This window comes from Dryobates pubescens, chromosome 35 (assembly GCF_014839835.1).
Source record: "Dryobates pubescens isolate bDryPub1 chromosome 35, bDryPub1.pri, whole genome shotgun sequence".
Taxonomy (NCBI): Eukaryota; Metazoa; Chordata; class Aves; order Piciformes; family Picidae; genus Dryobates; species Dryobates pubescens.
Window position 1 is genome coordinate 6,273,014 of NC_071646.1, and position 20,264 is coordinate 6,293,277.

The 20,264-nt window shown below is 68.8% G+C and overlaps 2 protein-coding genes across 2 annotated transcripts; one reads left to right on the forward strand and one right to left on the reverse strand.

Moving 5' to 3' along the window:
* Positions 1–557: 557 nt before the first annotated feature.
* Positions 558–5,278, forward strand: LOC104302142 (glutathione S-transferase 2). Its single transcript, XM_009902624.2, has 8 exons — positions 558–666; positions 1,822–1,897; positions 2,314–2,378; positions 2,472–2,553; positions 2,649–2,749; positions 2,998–3,093; positions 3,181–3,291; positions 5,138–5,278. Exons 1-8 carry the CDS (start codon positions 631–633, stop codon positions 5,231–5,233), a joined length of 663 nt encoding a protein of 220 aa, XP_009900926.2. The 5' UTR covers positions 558–630; the 3' UTR covers positions 5,234–5,278.
* Positions 5,279–12,821: 7,543 nt separating this feature from the next.
* LOC128898924 (glutathione S-transferase Mu 3-like) lies at positions 12,822–19,478 on the reverse strand. Its single transcript, XM_054176580.1, has 8 exons — positions 19,404–19,478; positions 16,688–16,763; positions 16,504–16,568; positions 15,504–15,585; positions 14,306–14,406; positions 13,263–13,358; positions 13,057–13,167; positions 12,822–12,942 (listed from the first exon to the last, which is right to left on the reverse strand). Exons 1-8 carry the CDS (start codon positions 19,434–19,436, stop codon positions 12,847–12,849), a joined length of 660 nt encoding a protein of 219 aa, XP_054032555.1. The 5' UTR covers positions 19,437–19,478; the 3' UTR covers positions 12,822–12,846.
* Between the last annotated feature and the right edge of the window lie 786 nt (positions 19,479–20,264).

The following is a 20,264-nucleotide window of genomic DNA, read 5'->3' on the forward strand; positions in this document are numbered from 1 at the left end:
CTTACCGGGGTGGCCATTTCCCCGTCCTCGTGTGCCCCCAGCCCCGTCCTGCCGTGTGCCCCCAGCCCCGGCGCCACCGCCACCAGCCCGGTGCGGAGCTGCCAGGGGAGCGTGCGGGCGGCGACGGAAACCAAACAACGCAGCCCCAGCAGCGGGCGTGACAAATAAAAGTGTTTCAGTCCAAGAGTTCGCTGTAAGTGTGGAGGGGGGGCGGGAGCGCAGCCCCCGGGGGACGCTGAGGCAGCGCCGGAGGGGAGACCCCACACGTTGTCCCCACCGGGTGGTCCTGGGGCTGGGTGGTTGTGACATGCAAGGGCTGAGGAGGACGGATCCTGATCGCTCTGTGTCTCCGGAGCTCGCTGCTGTGCTGTTAGGTGATTCCCCGCCACGGGTTGGCTTTGGGGGTCAGCGTTGTGCCCACAGCCATGGGGGCCCGATCCTGCGCGGTGGGTGGCAGCCCCAGCGCTGGCCCCTGTGCTGGCAGGACGCCCCTGGCACCCTGTGGGCACCCGGTCACGTGGAAAGGGAGGGTGCTAGCAGGGAAGGGCGCTGGCGAGGGAGGGTGCTGAGCGCTCCGCTGCCGTCGCTGTCCCACTCCGAGTCCCCGCGGAGCCGGAGCTGAGTGGCACCATGGTGGTCACGCTGGGCTACTGGGACATCCGTGGGGTGCGTGAGTGGCTGTGGGGCGAGGCGGAGGGCGGAAAAGCCTTGCTGGGGGGTGGGGAGGGGAGAGGCGAGTGAGAGTGACAGGGTGCAGGGGGGTCCTGAGTGAGCGGGCAGCACAGGGGGGTGTTGGTTGGCGCTGGGGGTGGGTGCTGAACGTGGGTGGCGGGGGTGGGTGCCGGAGGTGAGTGAGTGCCGGAGGGGAGTGCTGGGGGTGAGTACTGGAAGTGAGTGAGTGCTGGAGGTGAGTGCTGGGGGTGAGTGAGTGCCGGAGGTGAGTGCTGGGGGTGAGTGAGTGCCGGAGGGGAGTGCTGGGGGTGAGTGCCGGAGGTGAGTGAGTGCCGGAGGTGAGTGCCGGAGGTGAGTGAGTGCCGGAGGTGAGTGAGTGCCGGAGGGGAGTGCTGGGGGTGAGTGCCGGAGGTGAGTGAGTGCCGGAGGTGAGTGAGTGCCGGAGGGGAGTGCTGGGGGTGAGTACTGGAAGTGAGTGAGTGCTGGAGGTGAGTGCTGGGGGTGAGTGAGTGCCGGAGGTGAGTGCTGGGGGTGAGTGAGTGCCGGAGGGGAGTGCTGGGGGTGAGTGCCGGAGGTGAGTGAGTGCCGGAGGTGAGTGCCGGAGGTGAGTGAGTGCCGGAGGTGAGTGAGTGCCGGAGGGGAGTGCTGGGGGTGAGTGCCGGAGGTGAGTGAGTGCCGGAGGTGAGTGAGTGCCGGAGGGGAGTGCTGGGGGTGAGTACTGGAAGTGAGTGAGTGCTGGAGGTGAGTGCTGGGGGTGAGTGAGTGCCGGAGGTGAGTGCTGGGGGTGAGTGAGTGCCGGAGGGGAGTGCTGGGGGTGAGTGAGTGCCGGAGGGGAGTGCTGGGGGTGAGTGAGTGCCGGAGGGGAGTGCTGGGGGTGAGTGCCGGAGGTGAGTGAGTGCCGGAGGTGAGTGCCGGAGGTGAGTGAGTGCCGGAGGTGGGTGCTGGGGGTGAGTGCTGGAGGTGGGTGCCGGAGGTGGGTGCTGGGGGTGAGTGCTGGAGGTGGGTGCTGGAGGTGGGTGCTGGGGTGAGTGCTGGAGGTGGGTGCCGGAGGTGGGTGCTGGGGGTGAGTGCTGGAGGTGGGTGCCAGCGGTGGGTGCTGGGGGTGAGTGCTGGAGGTGGGTGCCGGAGGTGGGTTCTGTGTCCCCCCAGCTGGCACACTCCATCCGCCTGCTGCTGGAGTACACCGAGACCCCCTACCAGGAGCGGCAGTACCGACCTGGTCCAGGTGAGGGGGGCAGCAGGGGGGTGTCCCCCAGCAAAGTCCATTCCCTCCGTGTTCCTCCCGCTCTGCTCCCTCGTCCGCCCGGTTCGTGCTGCACGTCGCAGGGTGAAAGCTCAGCCTGGCTCCCTGCCCACCCTTGTCCTCATGCCAGGTCTGGGGTTGGACAACTCTTGCCCCTCTGCCCCCAGTCCCATATCACCTCCTCCCCCTGGACCTTGGTCCCTGCTCCATCCCCTCCCTTGTCTGCCCAAGGAGGGTGCCCGGGGGCGGTGGGGACAGTAACACGGGGCTGCCCCTGGAGCACAGCGGGGACCCCCCCACACCTACACTGTGCACCCCCAGGGGTGAGATGAGGTCTTAGCGGGGTGGATGGCGGGGAGGGAGCGCCCCTCACTCCCGGTCTCTCTACCCCCTCCCAGCCCCTGACTACGACACAAGCGACTGGACCAAGGAAAAGGAGAAGCTGGGACTCGACTTCCCCAACGTAGGTGACGGATGGGGGCTTGGGGCGGGGGGGCTATAGGGAAGGGGCTGGCAGAGTCTGACCCCCTCCATGCCATCCCCCTCCCCCCCCCAGCTGCCCTACCTCATCGATGGCACCGTCAAGCTGACCCAGAGCAATGCCATCCTGCGCTACATCGCCCGCAAGCACAACATGTGTGAGTGCTGGGGGGCGAGGAGGGGGGCACAGCACCTAGAGGGGGGGGGTCCCCAGGTACGTAGTGGGGGGCACTGACCCCTCCCCATCCCGCAGGTGGAGAGACAGAGCAGGAGCTGATCTATGTGGACATGCTGGAGAACCACCTGATGGATTTGAGGATGAAATTCGCCCTGCTCTGTTACAATCCTGACTTCGTGAGTACCCCCCCGGGGTGAGGGGGGGCACAGGGGGACAGACACACAGCCCCCTCCCTACGCCCCCGACCCAAGGCACCTGTCCCCACCCCCACTGGGGACATGGGGACAAGAGGAATCCAGACATGGGGCAGGGAGGTGTTGGGGTGCAGCCCTCAGCCTGGCTGCACTCAGGGGGTGATGCTGAGGGCCCTGGCGGGGCAGTGTGGGGGTGCAGCCCTCGGCCCAGCTTTGTGCCCCCCCTGCAGGAGAAGCTGAAGCCTGCGTACCTGGAGCAGCTGCCGGGGAAGCTGCGAGAGCTGTCGCGGTTCCTGGGCTCCCGACAGTGGTTTGTGGGAGACAAGGTCAGCTGGGGGGCGCTGGGGAGTTTGGGGAGGGGGTGGAGGGGTCCCTGAAGGAGCTGACACCCCCCCGTGCCTCCGCCCCCACAGCTCACCTATGTGGATTTCCTGGCATACGATGTGCTGGACCAGCAGCGAATGTTCGTCCCTGACTGCCCTGAGCTGCAGGGCAACCTGAGCCAGTTCCTGCAGCGCTTCGAGGTGAGGGGGCTGGGGGGGGCACATCCTGCTCTCACCTGTGCTGTCCCTGGCACCTTCCCCAGCACCCCAGCGTCGCTGTCCCCACCCCTGACACCTCAGTGTCTCCATTCCCATCCCTGACACCCAACTATCCCCACCCCCAGTGTCCTGGCCCCCAGCACTGGTGTCCCCATCCCTGCCACCCTGCTGCCTCCGGTGCCATCTCCAATACCCTGATGTCGCTGTCCCCTCTCCCCTGGGAAGCCCTGGCTGTCTGCCATCCCCCTTCCTGACACCCCATCGATGTCCCAAGCATTCTGCTGTCCCCTTCCCCATCCATCTCTAACTCCTCTCTGTCCCCATCTCCATAATCTTCCCCAGCACCTTGATGTCCCTGTCCCCAACCCCCTGATGTCGCTGCTGCTGTCCCTAACACTTTGCTGTCCCAGGCTCTGCCCCTGTTCCTGACACTCCAATGTCTCCATCTCCATCCCTAACCCTCAGTGTCCCCCATTCCCATCCCTGACACCCCTCTTTCCTCATTCTTATCCCTGACTTGCAAGTGTCTCTGTTCCCATCTTCATCCTTGAATCCTTGGGTGTCCCAACAGCCAATGCCACCCTGTCCACAACCTGATCCTTGGCACCTTGGTGTCCCCATCCCCATCCCCATCCCCATCCCCATCTCCATCCCCATCCCCAACACCCTGGTACCCCAGGCCCCTTCCCCAACACATTGGTGTCCTCCACCCCAGTGTCCCTGGCCCCATCCTTGCCCTGCAGTGTCCTCATCTCCATCCCCATCCCCAACACCCTGGCATCCCAGGCCCCATGCCCAGGACAATGATGTCCTCTACCCAATCCCTGGGTGTCCCTATCCCCATCCCCATCCCCATCCCCATCTCCACCTCCACCTCCATCCCCATCTCCACCTCCACCTCCATCCCCATCTCCATCTCCACCTCCATCCCCATCCCTACCTCCACCTCCATCCCCATCCCTACCTCCATCTCCACCTCCACCTCTACCTCCATCTCCACCTCCATCCCCACCTCCATCTCCGTCTCCATCTTCATCTCCATCTCCATCTCCATCTTCACCTCCATTCCCATCACCTTCACCTCCATCCCATCCCATCCCCACCTCCACCTCCATCCCCATCCCACCTCCATCCCCACCTCCACCTCCATCCCCACCTCCATCTCCATCCCCACCTCCACCTCCATCTCCATCCCCACCTCCACCTCTATCTCCATCTCCACCTCCACCTCCATCCCCATCTCCATCTCCACCTCCATCCCCATCCCTACCTCCACCTCCATCCCCATCCCTACCTCCATCTCCACCTCCACCTCTACCTCCATCTCCACCTCCATCTCCATCTCCATCCCCACCTCCATCTCCATCTCCATCTTCACCTCCATTCCCATCACCTTCACCTCCATCCCATCCCATCCCCACCTCCACCTCCATCCCCACCTCCATCCCCATCCCCACCTCCATCCCCACCTCCATCCCCATCCCCACCTCCATCCCCACCTCCATCCCCACCTCCACCTCCATCCCCACCTCCATCTCCATCCCCACCTCCATCTCCATCCCCACCTCCACCTCCATCTCCATCTCCACCTCCACCTCCATCCCCATCTCCATCTCCACCTCCATCCCCATCCCTACCTCCACCTCCATCCCCATCCCTACCTCCACCTCCATCCCTACCTCCACCTCCACCTCCACCTCCACCTCCATCTCCACCTCTACCTCCATCTCCACTTCCATCCCCACCTCCATCTCCACCTCCACCTCCCTCCCCACCTCCACTTCCATCCCCCTCTCCATCCCCCTCTCCATCTCCTCCCCCCCTGCAGGCCCTGGAGAAGGTCTCTGCCTACCTGCGCTCAGGACGCTTCATGAAGACTCCGATTTTCTGGCGCACAGCACAGTGGTGCAACACCAAGGACTGATTGGGGTCACCTGCCCTGCACCCCACCACCCCCTCAGGCACACCCCACACCCCTCTCTGCCCCTTCTCCTGCTCAATAAATGATCAAGCTGCTTGTGGAGTGCATCGAGCTGCTGTGGGACTGCAGGGGTGCTGGGAGTGGTGTGGGGCTGTGGGGACCCCCCCTCCCCCCTTTTTTTGTGGGGTGACTCCTGGAGGGTGTGCAGGGGAGGGGGGTTTGGAACCCTCTGCAGCCTGGCATGGGGGGGAAGCCGTTTCCCCTTGTTACCCCCCGGGATAAGGGGGAGCCCACCCCCCAGCACATGCACTGTGGGGCCCAGGCTTGGGGGCATGGAGGCGCTGGGGTGTCCTGGCTTCAGCTCCTGGGCTTGGGACACTGTTGGGGGACAGCAGTGCCGGCCGGGGGGACGCTGTGGGGAGCCCCAGCCCAGCATCGGGACCCGGCTCCTGCCCCTCTCTCCATCCACGCTGTTGCCCCGCGGGAGCGTGGGGGACACACAGAGCAGCCCCCGGGGTCCCAAAGCCAAACTTCCCTCACACCCTCCCTGCCACGGGGATGCGGTGCCGGTGGGGGAGACGGTGGCGGGGGAGAGATGGTGGAGGAGACGGTGGCGGTGGGGGAGACGGTGGCCGTGGGGGAGACGATGGCGGGGGGGAGATGGTGGAGAGACGGTGGCGGTGAGGGATGCGGTGGCTGTGGGGGATGCGGTGGTGGCGGTGTGGGATACGATGGCAGTGGGTGAGATGGGGGCGGCGAGGGTTGCGGTGGCCGTGGGGGATACGGTGGCGGCGGTGTGGGATACGATGGCAGTGGGTGAGATGGGGGCGGCGAGGGATACGGTGGCCGTGGGGGATACGGTGGCGGCGGTGTGGGATACGATGGCAGTGGGTGAGATGGTGGCGGTGGGGGATACGGTGGCGGATACGGTGGCTGTGGGGGATACGGTGGTGGCGGTGGGTGAGATGGTGGCGGTGGGGGATGCGGTGGCCGTGGAGGATGCGGTGGCCGTGGGGGATGCGGTGGCCGTGGGGGATGCGGTGGCGCTGGAGCCAGGGGGTGCTGGCAGGAGGGTCCGGGCGCGTCCGGGGCGGGCTGGGGGGTTGCTCCCTCCTCCTCCTCAGAGCAGAGAGGAAGGCAAAGGCACAGCAGCTGCTTGCGGCCCGGAAGAGGCTTTTCCCTTCCCTGCGTGGGGGGCATTTCCCCGCCCCGGGTCCCCCCAGCCCGGCCCCCGAGCGGCGCGGAGCCTGCGGCCGGCGCTGCCTGCGAGGGCGGCGACAGAAACCAAAGCATTAAACTCCCAGCAGCGGGCACGAAAAATACAAGTGTTCAAGTCCAAGCGTTCGGTGTAAGCGAGTGCGCAGGGCAGAGCCCCCCCGGGGTCTCACCCGAGGGTGGCCCTGGAGCTTGACTGCGCGGACAAGAGGGTCTGCAAAGTGATGAGGAGGCTGGATCCTGGTCAGAGGATCCTGATCAGGCTGGATCCTCATCAGAGGGGTGGCCTCATAGCTGTGTCCCCCCGCCATGGGTCGGCTTTGGGGACAGGAGTGTCCCCAGGGTGCGGGGGGGTGCCAAGAGCCTGCCTGACAAGCGACAGCCAGCTCTGGCGCTGTGCCCAGTGCTGGCCCCGGGCACCCTGCTACCCGACCGGGAGAAGAACGGAGGGCAAAGGGAAGCCTCCCGGCTTGGTCCCTCCCTTCCTGCCCCCGTCCCGGTGCGTGTCCCCGCGGAGCCGCAGCTGGGTGCCACCATGGTGGTCACATTGGGCTACTGGGACATCCGGGGGGTGAGTGAGAGGCTGCTGGGGGTAGGGAAGCCTCGCTGGGGATTGTGCGAGGGCGCGGGAGGGGGGTGGGGGGAGAAGGCAGACAGGGTCCTGGGGCAGCGCAGGGAGGTGTTGGTGGGCGCCGGCGGTGGGTGCCGGCGGTGGGTGCCGGCGGTGGGTGACGGCGGTGGGTGCCGGAGGTGAGTGCCGGCGGTGGGTGCCGGAGGTGGGTGCCGGGGGTGGGGAGTGCCGGAGGTGGGTGCCGGGGGTGGGTGCCGGGGGTGGGGAGTGCCGGAGGTGAGTGCCGGCGGTGGGTGCCGGAGGTGGGTGCCGGAGGTGAGTGCCGGCGGTGGGTGCCGGAGGTGGGTGCCGGAGGTGGGCTCTGTGCCCCCCCAGCTGGCACACGCCATCCGCCTGCTGCTGGAGTACACCGGGACCCCCTACCAGGAGAAACGCTACGTCTTCGGGCCAGGTAAAGGTGGGCAACAGGGGATTGTGTCCCCTTGATGTGTGCCCCTCCCCACCTCAACGTGTCCCCCCCACCCTCTCTGGACCTCCATCCCCTCGGTTCGTGCTGCGGCAGAAGAAACTCCCCCTGACGGAGGGGGGGAAGCTCAGCCCCGTGGCCTCTTGCCCCCCCCGGCCGCCTCTTGCCCCCTTGCTGCTTCTCATCCCACAACTAGTGTGTGTGTGGGGGGGGCCACCTCCGAACACCCCACCTCCCCATCCTCTGCCCCCCAACCCCACCCTGGACCTTGGTCCCTGCTCAGTGTCCTCTTTGTCTGCCCGAGGAGGGTGTGGGGGACACGCGTGGCTGCGCCTAGGGCAGAGCAGGGACACCTCCCACCATGAAGGGCTATGGGTGAGAGCGGCGGGGGGGGGGGGGGGGGGATAAGGGGGAGCTGCGGGACGCCCCCTCCCCACCCTCCCACCCCTCTCCACCCCCTCCCAGCCCCTGACTACGACTGGAGCGACTGGACCAAGGAGAAGGAGAAGCTGGGACTTGACTTCCCCAACGTAGGTGACGGAGTGGAGGAGTGGGAGGGGGGTGAGGAGGGGGCGGGGGGGGAGGGCCGGGGCAGGGGGCTGACCCCTCCGTGGCACCCTGCCTCCCCCCTCAGTTGCCCTACCTCATCGATGGCGCCGTCAGGCTGACCCAGAGCAATGCCATCCTGCGCTACATCGCCCGCAAGCACAACATGTGTGAGTGCTAGGGGGGGGGGAAGGGGGTACAGCGCCAAGGGGGGGGGTCCTCAGGTACGTAGTGGGGGGCACTGACCCCTCCCCACCCCGCAGGTGGAGAGACAGAGCAGGAGCTGATGCATGTGGACATGCTGGAGAACCACCTGATGGACTTCCAGAGGCGCATCGGGGACCTGTGCTACAGCCCCGACTTTGTGAGTACCCCCCCGCGGGGAGGGGGGCGCAGGTGGGTGGTCACCCCCCCCCCCCCCGCCTGTCCCAAGGCTCCTGTCCCCAACCCCACTGGGAACAGAGGGGCAAGAGGAGTCCAGACAGGGCAGGCTGGGGTTTGGGGGTGCAGCCCTCAGCCTGGCTGCAGCCAGGGGGTGATGCTGATGGCCCTGGGGGGACAGTGTGGGGGTGCAGCCCTCAGCCTGGCTGCAGCCAGGGGGTGATGCTGAGGGCCCTGGGGGGGCAATGTGGGGGTGCAGCTCTCAGCCTGGCTGCAGCCAGGGGGTGATGCTGAGGGCCCTGGGGGGGCAGTGTGGGGGTGCAGCTCTCAGCCTGGCTGCAGCCAGGGGGTGATGCTGAGGGCCCTGGGGGGGCAGTGTGGGGGTGCAGCTCTCAGCCTGGCTGCAGCCAGGGGGTGATGCTGAGGGCCCTGGGGGGGCAATGTGGGGGTGCAGCTCTCAGCCTGGCTGCAGCCAGGGGGTGATGCTGAGGGCCCTGGGGGGGCACTGTGGGGGTGCAGCCCTCAGCCTGGCTGCAGCCAGGGGGTGATGCTGATGGCCCTGGGGGGGCAGTGTGGGGGTGCAGCCCTCAGCCTGGCTGCAGCCAGGGGGTGATGCTGAGGGCCCTGGGGGGGCACTGTGGGGGTGCAGCCCTCAGCCTGGCTGCACTCAGGGGGTGATGCTGAGGGCCCTGGGGGGGCACTGTGGGGGTGCAGCCCTCAGCCTGGCTGCAGCCAGGGGGTGATGCTGATGGCCCTGGGGGGGCAGTGTGGGGGTGCAGCCCTCAGCCTGGCTGCAGTCAGGGGGTGATGCTGAGGGCCCTGGGGGGGGCAGTGTGGGGGTGCAGCCCTCAGCCTGGCTGCAGTCAGGGGGTGATGCTGAGGGCCCTGGGGGGGCAGTGTGGGGGTGCAGCCCTCGGCCCAGCTTTGTGCCCCCCCTGCAGGAGAAGCTGAAGCCTGCGTACCTGGAGCAGCTGCCGGGGAAGCTGCGAGAGCTGTCGCAGTTCCTGGGCTCCCGACAGTGGTTTGTGGGGGACAAGGTAAGCTGGGGGGCGCTGGGGAGTTTGGGGAGGGGGTGGAGGGGTCCCTGGAGGAGCTGAGCTCCCCCTGTCACCCTGTCACATCCCCTCCCAGCTCACCTATGTGGATTTCCTGGCATACGATGTGCTGGACCAGCACCGTGTCCTCGCCCCTGACTGCCCTGAGCTGCAGGGCAACCTGAGCCAGTTCCTGCAGCGCTTCGAGGTGAGGGGGCTGGGGGGGGCACATCCTGCTCTCACCTGTGCTGTCCCTGGCACCTTCCCCAGCACCCCAGCGTCCCTGTCCCCACCCCTGACACGTGGGTGTCCAACTGCATCCCCTTCCCTGACACCCCAGGGCCCCCACCCAGCCTCACTGTGGTGTCCCCATCTCCATCAGCATCCCTGACTCATGGCCCTGGCTGCATCCCCAGCACCCCACTGTCCCCAGCACCCCACTGTCCCCATCCTGTCCCTGACACCCCAGTGTTCTCAGACCCATGTCTGTCATCCCAGGGTCCCCATCCCCAGTGCTGTGCTGTCTTCATCTCCATCCCCAACACTCTGGTAGCCTTCACTCCATCCCCATCCCCAGGGGTCCCCCTCTCCATCCCCAGGGGTCCCCTCCTCCTACCTTCCCAGGGATTCCCCCTCTCCATCCCCATCCCCAGGGTCCCCCTCTCCATCCCTATCCCCAAGTATCCCCCACTCCATCCCCATCCCCAGGGGTCCCCCTCTCCATCCCCAGGGGTCCCCTCCTCCTACCTTCCCAGGGATTCCCCCCCTCCATCCCCATCCCCAGGGTCCCCCTCTCCATCCCCAGGGGTCCCCTCCTCCTACCTTCCCAGGGATTCCCCCTCTCCATCCCCATCCCCAGGTGTCTCTCACTCCATCACCATCCCCAGGGGGTCCCCCTCTCCATCCCCAGGGGTCCCCTTCTCCATCCCCATCCCCAACACCTTCATGTCCCTGTCCCCAGCCTTCATCTGGGAGGGAAGAATAAGCTGCAGGTTGGGAGGGGATCTGCTGCAGAGCAGCCCCAAGGAGAAGGACCTGGGAGTGCTGCTGGGCAGCAAGTTCTGCATGGGGCAGCAATGTGCCCTGGGGGCCAAGAGGCCAAGGGGGTCCTGGGGGGCATTCAGAGGAGTGTGGCCAGCAGAGCCAGGGAGGTTCTCCTCTCCTGGGCAGACCTCACCTGGAATACTGCATCCAGCTCTGGGCTCCCCAGCTCAGGAGGGACAGAGATCTGCTGGAGAGAGCCCAAGGGAGGGCTCCAAGGATGCTGAAGGGACTGGAGACTGCCTGGGGAGGAGAGGCTGAGAGCCCTGGGGGTGGTTAGTGTGGAGAGGAGAAGGCTGAGAGGGATCTGATCAATGGCTATCAATAGCTGAGGGCTGGGGGTCAGGAGGGGCCAGGGCCAGGCTCTGCTCAGCTGCACCCTGGGCCAGGCCAAGGGGCAGGGGATGGAAACTGCAGCACAGGAGGCTCCAGCTCAGCAGGAAGAGGCTCCCAGAGGCCTGGAGCAGGCTGCCCAGGGGGGTTGTGGAGTCTCCTCCGGAGCCTTCCCAGCCCTGCCTGAAGTGTCCCTGTGCCACCTGCGCTGGATGCTGCGCTCCCGCTCTGCCAGGGGGCAGGGCTCGGAGCGGATGAGCTCCGGAGGTCCCTCCCAACCCCCTGGCATCCTCCCGGGAGCAGCCTCCCGGCGTGCGCAGCGCCGGGGCTGACGCTGGGGGGCGCTGTTCCCGCAGGCCGTGCCGCAGCTCTCTGCCTACCTGCGCTCCCAGCGCCTCCTGCGCTTCCCCTTCTTCGGGCCCCAGGCCAAGTGGGGCAACACCAAGGATATGGCAGGGTGACCCCCCCCGACCCCCAGCCCTCTAACCCCCCCCCCCCCCGCACCCCCCCAACCCCTCCCCAAGCTCCTTCTGCACAATAAAGGATGAAGGGGGCGGGGGGGACACCTTGCCCCCTTGTCTGGCTGCGTGGAGCTGATGGAGGAGCTGGGAAGGGGGCAGGGGGGGCTGTGGGGACCCCCAGCTTTGTGGGGTGACTCCTGGGAAGGGAGGTTGGAGGGGGAGGGGGCTGTTGGACCCTCCTGAAGCGGGGGTGGGGGGCTCCCATGTCTGGCTGCTTGTGGGGGGCTTAGAGCTGATGAGGAGCTCAGGGGGGGCTGTGGGGACCCCCAGTTTTGTGGGGTGACAGCTGGGGAAGTGGGTTAGAGAGGGAGGGGGCTGTTGGACCCTCCTGAAGCGGGGGTGGGGGGCTCCCATGTCTGGCTGCTTGTGGGGGGCTTAGAGCTGATGAGGAGCTCAGGGAGGGCTGTGGGGACCCCCAGCTTTGTGGGGTGACTCCTGGGAAGGGGCTTAGAGGGGGAGGGGGCTGTTAGACCCTCCTGAAGGGGGGGGTGGGACTTGCCCCCTTGTCTCCTTCTGGGGTGCTTAGTGCTGATGGGGGGGGTTCTGGGAAGGGGTGGGGGCTGGGGGGACCCCCAGTGTTGTGGGGTGACTCCTGGGCTTAGAGGGGGAGGGGGCTGTTAGACCCTCCTGCCACTTCCCCCTCCCCCCCCCCCTCCATAAATAGGATCTCCCCTTTGGAGGCTGTGGACCCCATCTGGGGGGGCTCATGGCCTCACCCCCCCAGGATAATGACAGCCCCCCCCCCCCCCCCCATGTGGCTTAGGGGCTTGGAACAGGGACCCTCATGCAGTTTGAGGAGGGGGTCCCAGAGGCACCCCTGCCCCTCAAGGAAGGGGGGGGGCTCTCTATGCACTAGACAGGGGGGGACCACTGCTCCCTAAAGCCAGGGGGACCCCCATGCAGGCTGGGGGTGCTGCAAGGGAGGACTCATTGCCCTCCCCCCCCCCCCCCAGTGTAAAGAGGACACCCTACAGGCTGGGGGGGTGGGGGGGGAGGGTGTGCAAAGAAGCCCCCAGACCCCTTATGCAGATTGGGGGGGGCTCATACCCATCCTAGGAGTGCAGGCTGGGCAGGGGGGGACTCCCCCCCCAGGTAAGATGGAAGGGGGGGGAGGGGGAGGTGGCAATGGGGGGGAGGTGGCAGTGGGGGAGGGGCTGGGGGCTGGGGGGAAGGTGGTGGCAGGGGGGAAGGGGTGGTGGCAATGAGGGGCCCAGGGGACAGCACAGAGCCGAGTTGACCCCCACCTACCTCCCCCCAGCCATGCCAAGGTTGGAGGGGGCAGGGGGGGGAGGGGAGCTGCCCATTGGGCCAGGGCTGCCCCCACTGCCCCCCCCCCCCAAAAGCTCAACCCCCCCTCCCCACCCCACAGCACTCAGGCTGCTATGTCTAAAGGTCTTTATTGCCTTGAGGGGCTTCATGCCCAACTTCACCCCACCACAGAGGGTACCTGGGGGGGGAGGGGGGTCAGGTCAGGATCCCCTTACCCCTCAGTGACCTCCCCCCTCCCCTCACACCTTCTTGCTGCCCCACTTGGCTGCCCTGTTGTTGATGGGCAGCTGCTGGAACCTGGGGGACTTCAGGTAGGCTGCCACCTTCTCCAGGGCCTGTGGGGAAGGAGGGCACCATGGCGGGGGGGGATGGACCCCTGGGGGGGGGGTCCTTCTCCCAGGTGGGGGGGGGGGGGGGGGGGGGCATGCCCAGGCTGAGCCCCAGCTCACCCCAAAGCGCTGCATGAAGTCCCTGAGGTTCTGGAAGGGCTGCAGGCAGCTGGGCTCCAGCAGCTGGTTCTGGTCCAGCACATCAAACATCAGGAAGTCCACGAAGGTGAGCTGGGGGCAGGGGGCACAGTGAGGACCAGCAGGGGGACAAACCCCCTCCCCCCAGCCCCCACCCACCTCCCCCCCCCCAGGGGGCTGCAGGTTACCTTCTCCCCTGCAAACCACTTCCTGCTCCCCAGGAAGTTGGAGAAGAGCTTCAGCTTCCCCGGGAGCTGCTCCAGGTAGCCAGGTTTGAGCTTCTCCTGCCGGGGAAGGGCTGAGGGTGAGGCTGAGCCCCACCCTGGGGTGGGGACAACAGCAGGTGCCCAACCCTGCTGCAAGCCAGGGAGGAGCCCAGCAGGGTGTGGTCAGCCCAGCCCAGCAGGGTGTGGTGTGGTCAGCCCAACAAGGTGTGGTCAGCCCAGCAGGGGATGTGGTCAGCCCAGATGGGTGTGGTCAGACCAGCTGGGTGTGGTCAGCCCAGCAGGGCGTGGTCGGCTCAGATGTGTGTGGTCAGCTTAGCCCAACAGAGCATGGTCAGGTCAGCCCAGGAGGGTGTGGCCAGCCCAGCCAGGCATGGTTAGCTCAGCCCAGCAGGGTGTGGTTAGCGCAGCCCAGCAGGGTGTGGTTAGCGCAGCCCAGCAGGGTGTGGTTAGCTCAGCCCAGCAGGGTGTGGTTAGCGCAGCCCAGCAGGGTGTGGTTAGCGCAGCCCAGCAGGGCATGGTCAGCCCAGCCTGGCAGGGTGTGGTCAGACCAGGAGGGTGTGGTCAGACTAGCCCAGATGGGTGTGGTCAGCCCAGCAGCACGTGGTCAGATCAGATCAGCAGGGCATGGTCAGCCCCGCCCAGCAGGGCGTGGTCGGCTCAGCCCAGCAGGGCGTGGTTGGCCCAGCCCAGGAGGGCGTGGCTGGCCCAGCCCAGTGTGGTCAGCCCAGCAGGGTGTGGTCAGATCAGATCAGCAGAGTGTGGCCAGCCCAGCAGGGCATGGTCAGCTCAGCCCAGCAGGGTGTGGTTGGCCCAGCCCAGCAGGGCGTGGTCAGCCCAGCCCGGTGTGGTCAGCTCAGCCCAGCAGGGTGTAGTTGGCCCAGCCAAGAGAGCGTGGTCAGCCCAGCCCAGGAGGGGATGTGGTCAACCCAGCAGGGTGTGGCGGGCCCAGCCCAGCAGGGCGTGGCAGGCCCAGCCCAGCAGGGCGTGGCGGGCAGGGCACTCACGAAGTCAGGGTTGTAGCAGATCATGACCAGGCTGAGCCGGAAGTCCATCACCTGGTTCTCCAGCAGGTCCACTCGCAGCAGCTCCTCCTCTGTCTCCCCGCCTGTGCCAGGGGCACACAGCAGAGCTGGGGGGAGGGGGAGCCCCCAGCCCTGCCCCCTGCCCCCTCCCCGACTCCAAGCCCAATTCCAGCCCCAAGCCGAACAGCTCCGAGGCCAAACCCAGCCCCAGCCCTGAGCCAAACCCAAATCCATTCCTGTTCCCAGCTGAACAACTCCTGCCCAGCTCCCTGCCCAGCTCCCTGCCCAGCTCCACTCCCATGCCCAGCTCCCTGCCCAGCTCCCTGCCCAGCTCCCTGCCCAGCTCCATGCCCAGCTCCCTGCCCAGCTCCCTGCCCAGCTCCAAACCCACACCCAGCTCCCTGCCCAGCTCCACTCCCACACCCAGCTCCCTGCCCAGCTCCCTGCCCAGCTCCACTCCCACACCCAGCTCCCTGCCCAGCTCCATGCCCAGCTCCACTCCCACGCCCAGCTCCATGCCCAGCTTCACACCCAGCTCTGTGCCCAGCTCTGTGCCCAGCTCCCTGCCCAGCGGTGCCCAGCTCTGTGCCCAGCTCCCTGCCCAGCTCTGTGCCCAGTGGTGCCCAGCTCTGTGCCCAGCTCTGTGCCCAGTGGTGCCCAGCTCTGTGCCCAGCTCCCTGCCCAGCGGTGCCCAGCTCTGTGCCCAGTGGTGCCCAGCTCCGTGCCCAGCGGTGCCCAGCTCCCTGCCCAGCTCTGTGCCCAGTGGTGCCCAGCTCTGTGCCCAGCTCTGTGCCCAGTGGTGCCCAGCTCCGTGCCCAGCGGTGCCCAGCTCCCTGCCCAGCTCTGTGCCCAGTGGTGCCCAGCTCTGTGCCCAGCTCTGTGCCCAGCAGTGCCCAGCGGTGCCCAGCTCTGTGCCCAGCGGTGCCCAGCTCCCTGCCCAGCGGTGCCCAGCTCCCTGCCCAGCTCTGTGCCCAGTGGTGCCCAGCTCTGTGCCCAGCTCTGTGCCCAGCTCTGTGCCCAGCGGTGCCCAGCGGTGCCCAGCTCGGTGCCCAGCGGTGCCCAGCTCTGTGCCCAGCTCTGTGCCCAGTGGTGCCCAGCTCTGTGCCCAGCTCTGTGCCCAGCAGTGCCCAGCGGTGCCCAGCTCTGTGCCCAGCGGTGCCCGGCGGTGCCCAGCACTCACAGAGGCCGTGCCTGCGGGCGATGTGGCGCAGGATGGCATTGCTCTGGGTCAGCTTCACAGGGCCGTCGATGAAGTAGGGCAGCTGGGGGGCACCAGGGTGTGAGGACCCCCCCCCAAAGAGCAAGGAACCCCCCCCCAGACCATAGGGACCCCCAGAGCCCCCCCACCCCCCAGAACAGGGGGAGCCCCATGCAGGGGGGAGGCAGTAAGGGAGAAGGGGGGGGGGGGGGGCCAGGCCACTGAGTACCCCAGGAAGGACTCCCCCCTCCCCCCCCAGCCCACTCACCCCATGGCTGTCCCAGCACTGCCATGGCCGAGTGCTGTGACCCCCCCAAGCCTCACTCCCACCTCCCCCCCCCCGCCTCCCACCTTCTCCCCAACCTCCCCCTCCCCATGCTCCCCTCCCCCTCCCCATGCTCCCCTCCCCCTCCCCAACCTCCCCCTCCCCATGCTCCCCTCCCCCTCCCCAACCTCCCCCTCCCCATGCTCCCCTCCCCCTCCCCTCCCCCCATGCTCCCCTCCACCTCCCCCTCCCCAACCTCCCCCTCCCCCTCCTCCCTCACTCTGACCCCACCCCCCACCTCCACCCTCCCCTTCCCCATGCCCCACTCCCCCACCCCCATCCCCCTCTCCCCCCTTCCCACCTCCCTCCCCACTACACTCCCCCCTCCCCCCTCACTTCCCACCTCCCCCTCCCCAACCTCCCCAACCTCCCCACCCCCCACCTCCCCCAACCTCCCTCTCCCCACCCCCTACTCCTCCACACCTCTCCCCTCCCCCCCCACTTGCCCACCTCCCACACCCTCCCTCCCCACCCCCCCTCCCCCCTCCCTTTCCCCCCCCTCCCCCCCCCCATCCTCACCCCGCCCCTCCCCGCGGGTGTGTCGCTCTTAAAGGGACAGGGACCTCAACACGGCTGCTGCAGAGGGGTGCAGCCCCCTCCCCATGCACCCCCTAGCCCCTCCCCCCCCCGGCCCTCCCCCCCCGCCCCTCCCCCTACGTTGGGGAAGTCCAAGCCCAGCTTCTCCTTCTCGTTGAACCATTGGCTCCTGTCGTAGTCAGGGGCTGCAGGGGGGGGAGGGGGAAGGGGGTGAGGAGGGGGGGTTGGGGGATGCCATCTCCACCCCCACCCCAAACCCCAGACCTCCCTGCCCCCCCCCGAGCCCCCTCCCCCTTTCCCTCACCTTCCCCACACCGGTAGAGCTTCTCCTCGTAGGGGGTCTCGGTGTACTCCAGCAGCAGGCGGATGGCATGGGCCAGCTGGGGGGGGGGCTAGGGGTCAGGGAGACCCTCCCCCCGCCCCCACATGTCCTAATCCCACCCCCACCCCCCCCCCCGGAAAACTGAGGCACAGAGGAAGATGAGCAACCCCCCACCCCCCCAGGGAGTGGGGACCTCACAACCCCCCTGAAGTGCAGGGGGACCAACACAGCCCCCCCCCCCCCCCAGGAGCAAGGGAAGCCCCCCCATGAGCAAAGGGATCCCCACAGACCCCCCCCCAAGAGCAAAAGGACCCCCACAGACCCCTCCCAGGAGCAAAGGACACCCCCAAGACCATAAGGATCCCCACGGACACCCCCAAGAGCAAGGGACCACCCCCCCAAGAGCAAAGGGACCCCCCACAGCCCACCCCAAGAGCAAGAGGACCCCCCCGCAGCCCCCCACCCCCCAGAACAGCCCCCCCCCCCAAGAGCAAGGGACCCCCACACACAACCAAAGGGACCCCCAGAGCCCCCCCCAAGAGCAAGGGACCCCCCCCAAGACTGAAGGGACACCCACAGCCACCCCCCAAAGAGCAAGGGACCCCTCCATGACCCCCCCAGAGAAACGGACCCCCTCCCGAGACCAAAGGGACCCCCACAGACACCCCCCCCCCCCAGGAGCAAGGAACACCTCCCCCAAGACCGTAGGGACCCCCACAGCCCCCTCCCCAGGAGCAAGGGACCCCCCTCAAGACCATAGGGAACCCACAGCCCCCCCCCAAGTGCAGAGAAACCTCCACAGCCCCCCCAGGGCCAAGAGGACCCCCGCAGCCCCCCGCCCCCAAGAGCAGCCCCCCCCAGGAGCAAGGGACCCCCCCCCGAGATCACAGGGACCCCCACAGCCCCCTCCCCACAGCAAGGGACGCCCCCCCCCAAGAAAAAAGGGACCCCCACAGACACCCCCCCAAGAGCCAAGGGACCCCCGCACCCCCCCGCCCCCTAGCACAGGGCCCCCCCAAGAGCCAAGGGACCCCCGCAGCCCCCCGCCCCCTAGCACAGGGCCCCCCCAAGAGCCAAGGGACCCCCGCAGCCCCCCGCCCCCTAGCACAGGGCCCCCCCAAGAGCCAAGGGACCCCCGCAGCCCCCCGCCCCTAGCACAGCCCCCCCAAGAGCCAAGGGACCCCCGCAGCCCCCCGCCCCTAGCACAGGGCCCCCGAGAGCCAAGGGACCCCCGCAGCCCCCCGCCCCCTAGCGCAGGCCCCCCAAGAGCCAAGGGACCCCCCGCAGCCCCCCGCCCCCTAGCGCAGCCCCCCCAAGAGCCAAGGGACCCCCGCAGCCCCCCGCCCCCTAGCACAGCCCCCCCAACAGCCAAGGGACCCCCGCAGCCCCCCGCCCCCTAGCACCGCCCCCCCAAGGGACCCCCGCAGCCCCCCGCCCCCTAGCGCAGCCCCCCCAAGAGCCAAGGGACCCCCGCAGCCCCCCGCCCCTAGCACAGCCTCCCCCAAGAGCCAAGGGACCCCCGCAGCCCCCCGCCCCTAGCACAGCCCCCCCAAGAGCCAAGGGACCCCCGCAGCCCCCCGCCCCTAGCACAGCCCCCCCCAAGAGCCAAGGGACCCCCGCAGCCCCCCGCCCCTAGCGCAGGCCCCCCAAGAGCCAAGGGACCCCCGCAGCCCCCCGCCCCCTAGCGCAGCCCCCCCAAGAGCCAAGGGACACCCCCGCAGCCCCCCGCCCCTAGCACAGCCCCCCCAAGAGCCAAGGGACCCCCGCAGCCCCCCGCCCCCTAGCTGCCCCCCCCAAGAGCCAAGGGACCCCCGCAGCCCCCCGCCCCTAGCACAGCCCCCCCCAAGAGCCAAGGGACCCCCGCAGCCCCCCGCCCCTAGCGCAGGCCCCCCAAGAGCCAAGGGACCCCCGCAGCCCCCCGCCCCCTAGCGCAGCCCCCCCAAGAGCCAAGGGACACCCCCGCAGCCCCCCGCCCCTAGCACAGCCCCCCCAAGAGCCAAGGGACCCCCGCAGCCCCCCGCCCCCTAGCTGCCCCCCCCAAGAGCCAAGGGACCCCCGCAGCCCCCCGCCCCCTAGCACAGCCCCCCCAAGAGCCAAGGGACCCCCGCAGCCCCCCGCCCCTAGCACAGCCCCCCCCAAGAGCCAAGGGACCCCCGCAGCCCCCCGCCCCCTAGCACAGCTCCCCCCAAGAGCCAAGGGACCCCCGCAGCCCCCCGCCCCCTAGCGCAGCCCCCCCAAGAGCCAAGGGACCCCCGCAGCCCCCCGCCCCCTAGCACAGCCCCCCCAAGGGACCCCCGCAGCCCCCCGCCCCCTAGCTGCCCCCCCCGAGAGCCAAGGGACCCCCGCAGCCCCCCGCCCCCTAGCACAGCCCCCCCGAGAGCCAAGGGACCCCCGCAGCCCCCCGCCCCCTAGCACAGCCCCCCCAAGAGCCAAGGGACCCCCGCAGCCCCCCGCCCCCTAGCACAGCCCCCCCCAAGAGCCAAGGGACCCCCGCAGCCCCCCGCCCCCTAGCACAGCCCCCCCCAAGAGCCAAGGGACCCCCGCAGCCCCCCGCCCCTAGCACAGCCCCCCCAAGAGCCAAGGGACCCCCGCAGCCCCCCCGCCCCCTAGCGCAGGGGGAGCCCCGTGCCGGGGGGAGGCAGTAAGGGGAGGAGGGGGGGATGGGACCCCCCCGGGACCCCCCCCCCAGCCCACTCACCCCACGGATGTCCCAGTAGCCCAGCACGGCCATGGCCACGCGCTGCGCCCCGCCCCGTCCGCGTGACACGACACACCCCCCGCCCCGCCCCGCCCCGCCCCCACCCCAGCCAGAGCCTCGCCCCGCCCCTTCCGGGGGGGGCTGAACCGGGGGGGGGGGGGGGAGGCTCTTAAAGGGACACGAACCTCCAGACGGCTGCTGCGGGGGGGGGGGGGGGGGCAGCTCCCCCCCCCGACCTCCCCCCCCGGGGGCTTTGGACCCCCCCCCCAAGCTCTCTGCACCCCCCTCCGATCCTGGGGGCTCTGTGCCCCCACCCCAAGCTCTTGGGGGCTCTCTGCCCCCTCTCAAGCTCTGTGTCCCCCCCCCAATCCTGGGGGCTCTGTACCCCCCCAAGCTCTTTGTGACCCCCCCTTACCCTGGGGGGCTCTGGGCCCCCCCCCCAAGCTCTGTGTGCCCCCCCCCCCCCCGATCCTGGGGTCTCTGTGCCCCCCCCTTACCCTGGGGGCTCTGTGCCCCCCCTCAAGCTCTTGGGGGCTCTGTGCCCCCCCCCCAAAGCTCTGTGCCCCCCCCCCCGATCCTGGGGTCTCTGTGCCCCCCCCTTACTCTGGGGGCTCTGTGCCCCCCCTCAAGCTCTTGGGGGCTCTGTGCCCCCCCCCCCAAGCTCTGTGTGCCCCCCCCGATCCTGGGGGCTCTGTACCCCCCCCAAGCTCTTTGTGACCCCCCCTTACCCTGGGGGGCTCTGTGCCCCCCCCAAAGCTCTGTGCCCCCCCCCCGATCTTGGGGTCTCTGTGCCCCCCCCTTACCCTGGGGGCTCTGTGCCCCCCCTCAAGCTCTTGGGGGCTCTGTGCCCCCCCCCCCCCC